The sequence below is a fragment of the Trichechus manatus genome, unplaced genomic scaffold, assembly GCF_000243295.1.
Source record: "Trichechus manatus latirostris isolate Lorelei unplaced genomic scaffold, TriManLat1.0 scaffold00019, whole genome shotgun sequence".
Taxonomy (NCBI): domain Eukaryota; kingdom Metazoa; phylum Chordata; class Mammalia; order Sirenia; family Trichechidae; genus Trichechus; species Trichechus manatus.
The window spans coordinates 12,086,353-12,100,963 of NW_004443955.1; the positions used below are offsets into that span (position 1 = coordinate 12,086,353).

Here is a 14,611-nt window from a genome sequence, read left to right on the forward strand (position 1 = left end):
CCCAGGGACTCCAAGGCACTTGATAATCGATACTGACAAACTGTTTTTCAGACACACGTGCAAATACGCACACTCACTAGCAGAGTGTGATGTACTCTCAGTACCATCCACTGTCATCTTTAAAAAAAAAACCTTGCCAATAGGCAAACAAATGGCTTCTTGAGAAGTCATGTTTCTTTGATTACTAGTGAGCCTGAATATAAACAATATGTTTATTGTCCTCTGTTTACCTTCTTCAAAAATACTCGCGGTCCTTGACTATTTTACTATTGAGATTGTTGTATTTTTTTTTTCATTGATTTGTTAAGAATCTTTTAAATAAAAAGATAACTTTCTGGAGCAACAGAGGAAGGAGATTCAGGAATAGGAGGAGGAAATGGAATGTGTGGCTATCTGTCTCCATGAACAAAGGCCTCCTTTGCCACGAGACCAGAAGAACTGGATGGTACCTGGCTACCATTACTGAACATTTTGATCAAAGATTCCATAGAAGAATCCTGATCAAAAGGGGAAAAACGCAGAACAGAATTTCAAGTTCTCATGGAATCCAGACTTTCTGGAGCCAGGGAGGCTGGGTGAACCCCTGAAAAACTACTGCCCTGAGATAATCGTTAAACCATAAACTAAAAATATCCCCTGAGATCTTCTTAAAACCAAGTAATAGTGCAGCTTAACTTGTAAAGAATGTCAGCCTTGAGTATTGTGCTCTTTTAAGATCTATATGAGATCAAATTGATAACAAAAACTGGAAAGATGAGATAGAAAACTTAGGGAGTAGTGAGTTTATGTTAATAGGTGGGAAAATTCAGAAATGGAAGGTGAGAATGGTTGCACAATTTGAAGTGTAACAATGGTCACTGAACTGTACATGCAGAAGTTGTTGAACTGGCATATGTTCTGCTGTGTATATTCTTCAAATAAAATGAACTATTACAAAAAGTTCATATTATAGCAGATATCAAACAATACGGACAACAGGAGACTTCCAGATACAGGCCTTCCAGTTTGGGTTTATGCTTTTTGGCATTTTTTTGGCTTCAATTCACATTATAAGATGTACTGTACTTCAATCAGTTTCTATGGACTCCGGTGAAAGTTGTGACTTGAAATAAAATTTCTGTCAAATTAAAAAAGGTAGTAACTTTACTTTTCCCTATTTGTTTAAAAAAGTTTCCATAGTTTGTTAAGTAAATATTGATGGAGAACTGAGGAGACTGTATTCAGTTTTATTTTTGTATGCACTGGTAGGCATCTTGATTTTGTTTGACATGTACAGTTATGTTGTTTATTTGTGAAAGTACTTCATTTTCATGGTAAAATATATGACCATATTTCCTGCTATCCTGAGACTGGGCGTTCTACCCAAAGCGTTGTAAGTTTTGGATGCTCTGCCCTGAAGGAGTCTCAGTGGTTTTCAGACCATGAGTTGTCATTTGGACTGGAGGGCCCGGCCCAGAAAATCAGCTCCTGCCTTCTCTCCTTCCTCTCATCTTCTTAAAGTAGAGGACGGTTCAGCACCATTCACATACCCATCATCCAGCTTCAGTAATTCTATCAACTGTAGTCAATTTGGCTTCATTCATATCCCTGCCCACTTTCCCTTTTCCCCAAATTATTTTGAAGCAAATCCCCAAGCGGTCATTTCGTCTGTAATGATGAAACATACTGGCCAGCACTGAAGGTTCTCATCATGATGGTGGTTTCTTGGTGATTTCAATGTCTTTGATGCTGTTTTTCCAAACCTTAGCGTCTCACTCTTTCCTCAATGAGTTCGTCCCCACTCTCTGTCAGCTGCCCCTCCCAAGGCCGCACCCTAGAGCTTGTCTCCACTAATAACTGCACCCCTCCCACAAACTCCATGTCAAGCATTATGCTATCTGACTACCACTTCCTATTTTTTTTGGCTCACTCCTTCTAGTACCATAAAAAAAAAAAACAGAAAACCAAACCCATTGCTGTCGAGTTGATTCTGACTCGTAGTGACCCTGCAGAACAGAGTAGAACTGCCCCATAGGGTTTCCCAGGAGCGGCTGGTGGATATGAACTGCTGACCTTTTGGTTAGAGCTGAGTTCTTAACCACTGTGCCACCAGGGCTCCTCTAGTACCATAGTTCCTACCAATTTTTTTTTTTTCCTTTGCCAACACCTAGATCCTTTGATACTTTCCCTTGTTCTTCACCCATGACTTGGCCTCACTTAGGCTCACTGCCCATCACTACATTCACTCCCTTGAAAACACCCTTTACTCCTGTACCCCTCTCCCCCTCCTGGCAAAACCCAACTCTGCTTAAAACCACCTCTGCTTAAAACCATGATCTGGGACAACAGGACATGGCTGGAGAGAAATGCATAACCAAGCTGACCGGTCTGCCAGCAAACGCATGACCTCTGCTGGGAAAATGGAAAAGCATTATATGGCACAGTATTCCAGTCCCCACCTGGGCCACCTCATCGGAAGCCTTGGGCCCGGAACATCTCTGATGATTGAGGCTGGCAACTGAGCCTTTCTCTCTCCCAGTTCCTGCTTCTTACTGAAGCGCTCCCTCCCTGTACATAGTGAACCTCCTCTGCTCTGTCATGTCTGTGCACCAAATGGCATATGGCCAACCCCATTTATATACTTGTTTCTGGTAGGGAGGGAACCAGGCCTCTCAGCGGTGACAGAGAGGGGTGTGCGCAGACCACCAACCTGCATCAGCTGCGCGGGTGACCTGCTGGCTGGCCACGACACCTGCTACTGAAGCTGACCCTGCCCTGTCTCTTCCTTATGTGAGTGAAGCGCTGTCCAGCCAACTTCTCTGTGAGTCATGCTTGTGTTGGCGACCCCTGACCTTGACTGGACAGTTTGGTGCAGTGAGCAGGGTTGACCTCTGACCTCACATGGGTCCTCAGGGCTGCCCTGCAACCCCGCTGGACTCCCCTCGCCTTCATGCCCGTCTCACACCTTCTCTTTTCCCTCAGGTACCTGGTACTCCTCCCTACTCACTCACCCTTCCTGCCACTTCGCTGAGGAACAGGGTGTAATTGAAGAGTGCCCACAAACTCTCGTTTAAGGGTGAGCCTCCCACTTTGCTCTGGATCCCCTTCCCCTCTTAGCCGCCCAGGGACATCATTCCAGTAACTGCGCCCTCCCCCCACATCATCACTCACCCCCCTCTGTAATCAAGCGGCAAGTGGCTCTCATGTTAGAACAAACCCCTCTGGCCCCACAGGCCCTGGCAGGTAGCACCCATTTCTCTGCTTCTCTTAACTGTAGGACTCTGTGAGAATTGTCTATACATGTGGACTCGGTTTTCTCTGCCCTGACTCTCTCGAAGAGACTCCAATCAGGCTTCCAACCCCCATCCACTGAAACACCTCTCGTCAAGGTCATTGTTGACTCTGTGTTGCCAAATTCCACGGTCACTTCTCACTGAAATATAAGCAGGGTGCTAGTTTTGGAGATTACCTGGACTCCTCCTTCCCATCCCAGAACACCACGGTGTACTCCTGGCCCTGGGACGAGAAGAAAGATGTCTGCTTCCCGCAGGGCAGCATGTACATGAAGGCTGCAAAGGTTGGGTCCTTCATCTGGCTCACCACGGACAGGGCCAGGGGTCGCTGAGGGAAGAGAGTCCACCAGAACATGAACAAAGGTCATTTACAAACTCATCAGGGCCAACTATGCCCATAAAACTGGCCGTCTGGAACGAGGGGGAATGAGTGAATCGCTCATTCAGGATTGGATCAAAACAAGAGGCTGAAGTGACTTCAGATGCCAGAAACAAATCCTCCTAGCCACCCAGGCCATCACTGGTCATAGCAACTGGGAATTGGCTGGTCAGCCTAGCTTAAACCCCAAGCCCTCCAATGCCCATGCCCCAGGACACACCATTTGTAAAGAATTCTCCTCAACCTCATTTACACCCAATACATTAAACTAGCACTATCTAATTTGATAAATGAGTTTTAACCTGAAACTGCTGGTCTTTTCCAAAAAACAAGCTTTAAAAACTACAATATAACCCCTGCATCTCATGAGCAAACACCTCCCCCCATTACTTTAAAAAGAGACCTCACTTCTCTTTGCTCTCACATGAGGACTCTATTGTTGTAAAAGTGACTGATATATTCTGTTTGTGCAATGACATAACACAAGAACTGGAGAGGAAAAGAAAATACATTTTTCCTTAGAGTGGTATGCATGTAAAAAAAAAAATGAGACTGTCTACTTTAGGAGCAGTAAACATGTTTCTAGAAGAGGCAGGCAGAGACATTCCCCTGCAATTGTTCCAGACCCTTAGTGTAGCCTGAGTGAGTAGCCAGCCCCACATGATACGTTCTGCAGACCCTCAGCCTGCACAACTGCGGACAAGGTCCCAGGCCTCCTGGCTCTGTGCTCCCAAGGTACCTTCTCGGGCTTGGTGTCCCAGCACTCCATCATGAGTGCTTGGAGGCGGAGGAACTGCACTTCCTCTGGCTGCCCCAGCACTGGGCGGATGCCCTTAGACAGCTTCTTGGCAATCTGAAGCTGGTGGTGGCCCAGCGCAGGCCGCTGTCCTGACAGCAACTCGTAGAGCACCATTCCATAGGAGAACATGTCTACCTGGGCAGAAAGGCAAGCCAAGTCAGGTCCTCTGCCTGGGACCAGCAGCTTACACCAGCTGGCCCTGAGGTTAAGGGAGCAGGGAGACACAATTAGACAAGGAAAACATGGGCCCTGCCCAAAGGGAGACCATTACCAATCCTCTACCAATCCATCCATTCCTCTCCATCTACCCAACAATCCAATCAACCACCTAACCGACTGTCCTTCTGTCCATTTATCCATCCATCCATCCACTCACCTCTCCTTAGTTCCTTCCCCCACCTCCTTCCCTCTCTCCTATCCATCCATCTCCTCATCTTTCCATCACCCATCCATCCATCTACCCATAAATCCATCCATCTACCCATAAATCAGTCCATCCGTCCGTCTGTCTGTCCATCCGTCCATCCATCCAAGAAATGCCTTGGCCATCTCTGGCATTGGATCCAGCTGGTGCCTTGCAGTTAATGCTTTCGGCCCAGGAGGCTTTACCAACCTAATTCTGTCTGCTTCCCACAACCACTCTGCGAGCCTGGTCTATGTCACCATTCGGCTCCTTTGAAATGGTAGAGTTAGGACTCAAATCCAGACCATTTATGTCTTGGACTCTTTATTCACTCTATTTCCAGCCTCCACAATGTCTCTGAACTGAGATGTGAGAATTCTGAGGCTCAGTCATGGTTCCTAAAGCTAAGAAGACATCAACCTATCACTACCAGTCAGACACAGACTCCTGTGCCCTTCCTTCCTGTTGGAGCCACAGTCGCCCTCACTGAGCATGGAGAAGGAGGAAAGCCCACTCAGGGGGTGCTGAGCTCAGGAGCTGGCTGCCTGGCCAGACTCAGACGGGACATGGGCTCCTGCCTGGTGGGGCCGAGCTAGGGTCTGCAGGGCCAGGCCAGGGCAGGTACCTTCTCATCGTACACGATGCGCGGCCTGACCTCTGGGGCCTGGTAACCGGGTGTGCCCTCCACACCAAGGGCGCCCTCATGGAATGACTGCCGGGAGATGCCGTAGTCGGACAACTTGATGTTGACGTGCTCCTTGACATCCAGGGACCAGACCAGAATGTTGTCCGACTTCAAGTCGCAGAAGATGATGTTTTTCTTGTGCAGGTAGGCCAGGCCAGAGGCAATCTGGTAGGCTATTTTTTGAGTGAGCATGTGTCCCAGGGGCATAAACGAAGAGTCTAGGAAGAAAAAGCCCATCAAGTTATCATCATAGCAACTGCCTTCCTCCCCAGATACTTTGTATTGTACTGACACATTCTTGTCTTTCTCCATGCTGGCTGCCCAAAGGGACAGAGAATGATCTTAAGTGAAATGTTAGTTAGGATAAACATGCTTGTTGTTATTGCTTCATTCATGATCCTCACACCTGAAATTGCTGGTGTTTTTACTAAAACAGTAGGGATTCAAAATTCCTAGAGCAGAGGTGCAGGTGTAAGAACTCCATCTCAAAACAAACTTCCCTTCTATCAGGGGAAAATGATTGCTTTTCACAGTATTCCTTCTTCTCTTGTCAAAAGACAGACACCTCTCTCCGTGTTACCTCTTTGGAGGTTAGTTTTCCGTTTCTCAAAGTAAATTATTAAAAAACTTAGTTAAAATTGAAATATGCTCAACCTGACACCGGGGTCTCGGACTCTGAACAACGCTGCTGTTGTTTATGGTTGTGAGCTACCGTTGACTGGCGACCCCATACACAACAGAATGAAATGCTGCCCGGTCCTGTGCCATTCTCATGAGTGGATGCAGACTGGACTGTTGTGATACAGTTTTCACTAGCTGATTTTCAGTAATAGATTGCAGGCCTTTCTTCCTAGTTGTCTTAGTCTGGAAGCTCCACTGAAACTTGTTCAGCATCATAGCAACACAAGCCTCCACTGGCAGATGGGTGGTGGCTGCGCTGGAGGTGCACTGGCCAGAAACTGAAGCCGGGTCTCTCATACGAAAAACAAGAATCTTATCATGTGTTATAGTTAAAAGGACAATTTTACAGCTCGTGAGTTTACAGGCACCAGGTCTGCCTGGGTATCCTGGGGCTGCCTCATTTGAGGCTCAGGAATGCCTCCGCTCTCAGTGCGGCTATTACTGCCCTCCTTTGACAGATGAGGGAATGAAGCAGCTTCCTGGGTTATGGCAGAGGACCAGAGGGGAATGTGGATCTCTCTGACTCCAAGGTTTGAGCTCCTCTGGCCAACACAGTGTTCCGAACTGGTTAGGTGCCTTTCTTCACACACAGGCAGTTGACACATGGAGGCTGGGTTTGTCCTGAGCTTGCTGAGACCCCTGGCTCTAAATCTGCGCCTGGGACAGCTGGGCCAGGGAAGAGGCCCCATCATGCCCTCGGCTCCCCTGGGGCCTGCGCTGCTCGTCAAGCCTTTACTGGGCTCTCTGACCTCATTTGTTTCTCAGGCCGCGGGCCTGGGCTGGGCCGCGGTGGAATGTTCTCAGCGGTGGGTACCTTTGGCGTTCTCGGACAGCACAGTGTTGAGGCTGCCGAGTGGGGCAAGCTCCAGCGCGAAGCCCAGCGGGTGGATGCTGATGCCGATCAGTGAGACAATGCAGGGGTGCTGCAGGGCGTGCAGCATGCTGGCCTCCTGCCGGAACTCCGAGAAGTTCTTCATGGTATCTGTGGCCCGCAGGTGCCGCAGCATAGTGTCTGTCATGGAGGGCATGTGGTCAGTGTTGCTGCCAGGAGGGCAGGGTCCCAGGCACGTGCTGTGAAAGGTGGGGGCTGGGCCCACGCCCTGGCCAGGCAGCCCCCCCTCACCAAAGACCACATAGAGGGGTCCCCACCAGGGAGCTACCTCATGAGACTTGAGGATTTGAATTTTATGGCACTTGTCAGGGTATCAGGGATTTCACACATGGCATTACTGGGGCATTCTGGGCTGAGTCCTTACTTAACAAGATATCAAGGCCACCTCCTCCCCACGTTCTCAACTAGGGCCTGTCACATTCAGCACCTCCTGAGCCCCCACTGGGGCCCTCCACACCTGCTATGGATTGACTTGTGTCCCTCAAAAATGCATGAAGTCCTCACCCCTGCATCAGTGAATGTGACCTTGTTTGGGGGAATAGAGCTTTTACTTACAGATGTTATCAGTTAAATTAGGGAGAGTCCTAATTGCAATCCCTTCTGAGTGGTGTTTTATAAAAGAGAAGGACAGGCATGCAAACAGAGACACAAGGGGGAAGACAGGGTGTGAAGGTCTGCCTACAAGCCAAGGACTTTCAAGAAATGCCCAGGGTTACAGAAGCTGAAAGAGAAAAGAAGGATCTTTCCCTAGAGCCTTCAGGAAGAACACAGTCCTGCCACTGAACCACCACTAAACACCTCAGACAATGTTTAGGCATCAAGAAATCACAAAGTGGAGCTGGAAACACTGAGTCATACCACTCAGGCAGGTCAAGCTCTTCAGTATGGGTGGGGAGTGGGGGTAGGTGGGGCTGGCAATCTTTCATGTCCTCTGTATACTCAGTTTTCTAGGCTCTGGGCTTCATACATAGGACAAACTATTGAAAGAATCAGTTGCTATTAGACCCGTTTTTATAATTAAACAAGATGAAATCAAGTATTTTCAAAATGCAGTATGAGATGGTTCTATCTCTTTGAGCTTTATGATTTGGTATTATGTACGAAGCTGCTTTCATATGTAAAGCAGAGAGCTGTACAATCAAAGGTACTGATATTCCAGGGGGAAAATGTTTCCTCCAAGGAAAGGGAAAGGAGAAGTTGAACATGAATCAGATTTAATCACTTTACAGGTAACAGGTGAGCAGCCAAGAGGCTGCCATTTCTAAGCTGAAGTCATTTCCTGAAAGTCCAGAACAAAGATACCACCCCTGAATGGAGGACTCCCTTGCGGTGCTCCCCACTCACCCATCACCCAGACATCGCTCTCGAGGCCCTCGCCCGACCTCACTACCAGCCGTGTAGCACTGTGATTGTATCCCATTCTTTCTGCATCTCCAGGGTCTCCAGAAACGATCACCACCTTCTCACTAGCCAGACAGAAAGCTGTGTGACCAGCCATTTGTGGAGCCTGTGACCTGCCACCTCAGGTGGATGAGAAAGGTCCGTAGGTGATGGGTGCCTTCCCACCTGTGCTGTCACCTCCTCCCAATGCCCTTGAGACCCATCCCCACGAAAGGTTGTCTACACAGCCCCTCACCCTGAAGGGCCTCTGTGGCCAATGGGCAGGGTCACCACGCAGAGGAGTGTGGCCAAGCCATACTGGCCTTGTGTATCCTGTGTTTGTCCCTCCCCTACGGTCAGATTTTAAAATGCGGTTGTTGGACGTGGAGGTCAGACAACATGAAAAATCTTGCCGATTACAATATCCAGCGTTCTAGTTAAAGATGGAGCCATGGCTCTGCCTCAATCAGCCCCAACCTCCTCCTCACTCCCCCATCCTTAGCCCCAAGCTCAGCCCAACCACAGAATTCGCTGTCACAGAATCATCCTTTTTAGCATCGATTCGGCCCACCACAGAAGTTAAGTGGCAACGGCTTTCTGACACTGCACATATGAGAGCCACACTCTAGATGTAAAAACTTCTAGATGTTGAAATTGGCTATTTGGGGGGTGGATCCAGGTAGGCCCTTGCTTCACACTATAACTGACTTAACGACAACCCCGTGTGTGTCAGTGTAGAACAGTGCTCCAAAGGGTTTTCAATGGCTAAGTTTTTGGAAGTAGATTTCCAGGCCTTTCTTCTGAGGTGCCTCTGGGTGTACCTGAACCTCTAACCTCTCAGTAGCCAAAAACATTAACCCTTTGCACCAGCCAAGGGCTGTCTCATACTATACGATAAAATAAATCCCAAAGACAGGATCATCCACTGAGACACTAATTTGTCTTGTGTTTCCCAGTTTCCAAGACAGCTACAGGAAGAGATGAGCGCTTTCTGTTTTTGTAAAAGACCAAGCTACAGGTTAGGGCTGCCTCAGACGAGAGCAGGAACAGGCCCGGAGGGTCAGCGATCAGTGGGTGGGGGACAGATGACTGAGGTCTGATGGGGCAGCCCCCACTACACCCCCTCCCCACACTGACACAGCATGAGACCCTGGGCCTTGCTGCCCCTGGAAGCCCAATAATAATAGAACAGGAATGTCCTGCCAGGTGGTGGGATGGAATTCGGGGCCAGATTCTGGATTTTTAAAGCCAAGACCAAAATGTGGACAACTGAATCATACATGTGGCAAATGTAACATGGAAATATAAAAAGCCAAAGAAAAAACCGACACCCCCTCCCCCCATGATCTCTGGGGCTGAAGGTCCTTCTGAGTGTGAAGGAAATAAAAAGCACCAGAGAAGAAATGACTGATATGTATGGCAAAAACCACGAACAGCACCCAAAGGCAAATCACGGACAGCAAATTTGCAATAAGCGTGACAAGATTATCAATCATAACATAAAAAGGGCTCTCACAGCTCGATAAAGAGTAGCTCCCAACAGAAAAGGGCAAAGTGTGTAAATAGACAAATGGCAAGAAGAAATATAACCAGTGACTACATGAGGGAACCTTCAAGAAATGCAAAGTAGCAATAACAACGGCCAATAAGGGCATTCTTTGACCTACCAACCTGATACCTGAAAGGCCTGGTGAAGAAGGGCATCTCATGTGTAGTTGGTCAAAGTGTGAGAAGCCTATCATTCGACCTCAAGCCAGGTCAACACCCACAGTGGTAAGTCATGTTGCTAGTCTGTAACCTTGATATGATGTGATGAGAGTGACACTTGACCTCTATGGTCTTCCTCCCAAAAACCCATTAAAAAACAAAACCACCAGTTGCTGTCAAGTTGATTTTGACTCATGGCAACCCCATCTGTGTCAGAGTAGAACTGTGCTCCACAGTGTTTTCAATGGCTGTGATCCATTGGAAGTAGATTGCTAGGCCTTTATTCTGAGGTGCCTCTGGGTGGGTTCAAACCACAAACCTTCTGGTTAGCAGCTGTGGTGGTTAACATTATGTGCCAACTTGGCTAGGCTATAACTCAGTGGCTTGGCAGACACTGGACTGATTGCTCTTCCATAACACAATATAATGTAATCATCTTCCATGATCTGATCAGCCAATCAACTGAAAGGGGAGTTTCCTTGGGGTTGTGGCATGCCTCCCATATATAAATGGATATTCTGGGAAAGCTTGCTCTCTTACTTGACCCTGCACTCTTCTTATTGCCTGACCTACAGTTCTTGGGATGTAAACCTATAGAAGTCTTCAGCCTGTCACCTGACCTGCAGATTTTGGATTCACCAGCTCCTATAGCCCCATGAGCCAGCAGAGGACTCCAACCTGTCACCTGACCTGCAGATTTTGGGTTCATCAGCCCTTGCAAACTTGGGAGCTAGCAGAAGTCTTCAGCCTGTGGCCTAACCCACAGATTTGGGACCTGCCAGTCCCCACAACTGCATAAGCCATTTCCTGGAAGTAAATCTCTATTTTATATATACACGTCACTGGTTTTGCTCCTCTAGAGAACCCAGCCTAAGACAGTAACTGTCTTAGGCTGGGTTCTCTAGAGGAGTAAAACCAGGAGAGTGTATAAATAAATGGCTCACACAGTTGTAAAGGCTGGAACGTCTCAAGTCCACGCATCAGGATAGAGGCTCCTCCTTATTTATGTAGGAGCAGGGGCTGGCAAACACAAGACTGGCAGGTCAGAGAGCAGGGCTTTTGCTCACAGGCTGCAAAGATCGATGAATCCCAAGATCGGCAGGCAAGACCACAGGTAAGCTGCTATCTCAAGTTGCAAGAACTGGAGGTCAGATGAACAGGAGCCAGCTGCAGGATCCAGCACGAGCAAAAAGCCCACGAGCCTTGCCACAATGTCCACCTATATTTGATGCAGACCACATTCCCAAGGAAACTCCCTTTCAACTGAGTAGCTACTCACAGCAGATCCCATCATGGAGGTGATCACAACATCATACAACTGCCAAATCACTGACAATCATGGCCCACCCAAGCTGACACACAACCTTAACCGTTACAGTAGTCAAGGACTTAACTGTTTGTACCACAGAGGCAAAAACCTATTACTCCAGTCTAATCATGAGAAAAACATTAGATGAATCATAATTGACAGACATTCTACAGAACACCTGACCAGTACTCCTCAAAACTGACAAGATCATCAAAAACTGTGACAATCTGAGGAACTGTCACAGCCAGGAGGAGCCTAAGGAGGCATGACAACGAAATGTAATGTGGTGTCTTCCCTGTTATCTTGGAACATAAAAACGACATTACGGAAAAATTGAAGAAATCTGTATAAAACATGGACTTCAGCTAATAATAATGTACCAACGTGTGTTCATGAATTGTGATGAATGTAGCGTAGTAATGCAAAACACTAACAACAAGCGAAACCAGGCGTGTGGCAGATGGGAACTCTCTGTACTGTCTTCGCAGTGACTCTTAAAATCTAAAATTGTTTTAGAAATAAAAACAAAGTTTATTTAAAGAAAAAATAATGGGGAATGGTAAAATATCATTTGTCAACTAGCTTATTTTCAACCATTACTGTTATTTTCAGCTCCATTAGCACACACAGGTCTGACCCAATCCTGGTAACTGTTGGGTGCATATACCACAGTTTATATCCCCATTCCCATCCTGGTGGACTACTTCTAGGCTGTTTTCCGTGCTTACAGATCACGGGACACGCTTGCTTCCCATGTGTCCTTGAGCACACGTGCAGATCGTAACAGGGTCACACTCAGAAGTGGGGCTGTTGGGCCTGCACATTTTCATTTTACCAGATATTGCCAAATTCTGACCCAAAGTGCTGGTGTTTATAGTTCTATAGTTCATATAGTTTACAGTTTTAGGTGTTTATACCCCATGAGCAGTCTCTGAACGCCTTTTCTCCACAAACTCACCAACCTTTGGTATGGTCAGGCTACTTTCCATTTCTGACTGTAAAATGGTCTCTCATTGTGGCTTTGATGCTCCCTTCCTGACCACCAGTGAGTGTAAGCGTCTTTGCCAATGTGTGCTGGCCAAGTGCACTTCCTCTCTCTGGACTGCTTGTACATTTCCTTACCCCCCAATCCACCTTTTAGAAATTTCTATGGGTTTTCTCCATGTACTTTTAATGGATTTGTAGGAGTTATTATTTTTAATCTTTTGTCTCTTACATATTGCAAATTCCTCCTGCCAATCTGTTATCTCCTAACTCTGATGACATGTGGGCCTGAGTGTGCCAAGGCCACACCCATGTGGGTGGACAGTAGGGAGAGTCCCCCCAACGCTGGCTCGCTGACCCATTCACCTGGAGTGCCCACCTTCCTACTTTGAGCGGAGATGGCTGGGGGTCCCGCAGGGTGAGGCCTCACCTGAGCTCAGACTGCTGCCTACCACCTGCCTGGTGTGTGGCAGGCCTGGAGTGGGTGGGAAGAGTAAGGATGGTCTCTGGTCTTGGAGGCTCGCATCCAGACAGGAGGGTATCCTCCTAGCTAGGCCTGACTCTCCAGCCTGCCCACAACCTGCAGGCACACCATGGAGCTGCCCCTGGACCTGCCCTCCTCCCCTCCTGCCCTGGGGTTACATGGCCTCAGGCCTCCTGAAAGTGGCACGAGGTTGGGACCAATGGAGCACATGTCTGGGAAGAAACTGGGCAGGGGCCCCGTTACCTGCTGTTGCACTGGCGAAGTTCTTGAATTTCTTGATCTGGAACCGCTTCACAGCCACCGGCTGGCCCTGGTAGCGAGCCCGGTAGATGACGGTGCCACTGCCCCCTTGGCCCAGGATGCTGCTCTCGTCCTCGCTGTGCTCCAGCTTGCTGTTCTCTAGGAAGAGCCTGCCAGAAACACAGCTCAGGGGTCAGCACTGACCTGCCTAATGCCCCCTGCCCCAGAAGAGGCCCAGCGTGTGCAAAGCCACGCTCGGCCATATGTTCCCTAATCAGAGGGGCTCCCCGCCCCACCGGGACAGTCATGGTTCAGAGCCACCTGTGGGGTCTGACCCATCTGGGCTAACCACCAGCCCTGCCACTTGCCCCCTGGGCAAACCTGGGCAGGTTATGCAGCCTCACAAGCCTTAGTCTCTTCACCTGTAAAATGGACTTGCAGCAGTACCTTGCTCATAAATGATGACAACGGGCACAGAGTAAAGTGTCAGTAAGCAGTGGACAGAGAAAAAGGATCCCTTTGGGTATTTTCCTCCAGAAGGTCCCATGCTTTGAGAGCTAGTATCCATCAGGAAACTGCATTTATTTACTGCAGATTGGTTGTTTCCCCATTTATTTTTGTTAAGCTAAGAATTTTAGAAGCTGCCACAATGGCTGGGATTTCACCAGGAGCGGGAGTTTAACCTACTCGCTGGTCTGTGCGTGCTAATCCTAGGTGAAAGCAAGATTTCTGCTGAGCTTCTGGAAATACTGCAAGTAGCTCGTGGACCTGTCAGCCTTCTCTGCAGACCCCCACACATCTGGAGGCTGTAGACTCAGAAGCCCAGATCTGCTTGGGAGGCAGAGAGGGGCCTAGCGCCTTCTGGGCAGCTTGGAGGTCAGGCCTTGCAGGGATTGCAGGATCTTTGGGGCTTTGGAGCTGGGCCTCCTGGGGCCAGCATGCAAGGTTCAGGCCTTTGTGGATTTCCTTCACTCCCCATGCATTCTGGGCAGGTGAAAACCATCCCTGAACCCTTGTCTGATCTTCTAACCCTGTCTCTTCTTCTCTGAGGCTCCCTTTCTCTCTTCAGAAACAGTTGGCCAAAAAGGCAAAGTGTGGAGCTAGGGAGGAAAGGAGGGAGGGAAGGCAGGCAGGCAGACAGGCAGGCAGGAAGGAAGGCAAGAAGGTAGAAAGGCAGGAAGGCAGGCAGGCAGGCAAGCAGGCAGGCAGGCAGGCAGGCAGGCAGGCAGGCAGGAAGGAAGGAAGGAAGGAAGGAAGGAAGGAAGAGGGGCCCCTCTCTCAGAGTTTCAAGACCAGTTCCCCAAGACTCAGAGGACCTGACTGCGGGGTCTCTTGGGTAAGAGTCTTTGCTTGTGGAAGGAGGTGGCAATAATCACTTCCAAGCAAGCCCTCACCT

At 48.5% G+C, this 14,611-nt stretch overlaps 1 protein-coding gene across 1 annotated transcript in view; it reads right to left on the reverse strand.

Moving 5' to 3' along the window:
• The window catches only part of LRRK1 (leucine rich repeat kinase 1), a 183,072-nt gene that overhangs the window by 13,138 nt on the left and 155,323 nt on the right, over positions 1 to 14,611 (reverse strand). Inside the window, exons 24-28 of the mRNA XM_004372645.2 lie at positions 13,219 to 13,385; positions 7,034 to 7,231; positions 5,479 to 5,756; positions 4,391 to 4,585; positions 3,449 to 3,600 (exon numbers count right to left, since the gene is read on the reverse strand). Of these exons, the coding sequence (XP_004372702.1) occupies positions 3,449 to 3,600; positions 4,391 to 4,585; positions 5,479 to 5,756; positions 7,034 to 7,231; positions 13,219 to 13,385 (990 nt within the window). The remainder of the gene's footprint in view (positions 1 to 3,448; positions 3,601 to 4,390; positions 4,586 to 5,478; positions 5,757 to 7,033; positions 7,232 to 13,218; positions 13,386 to 14,611) is intronic.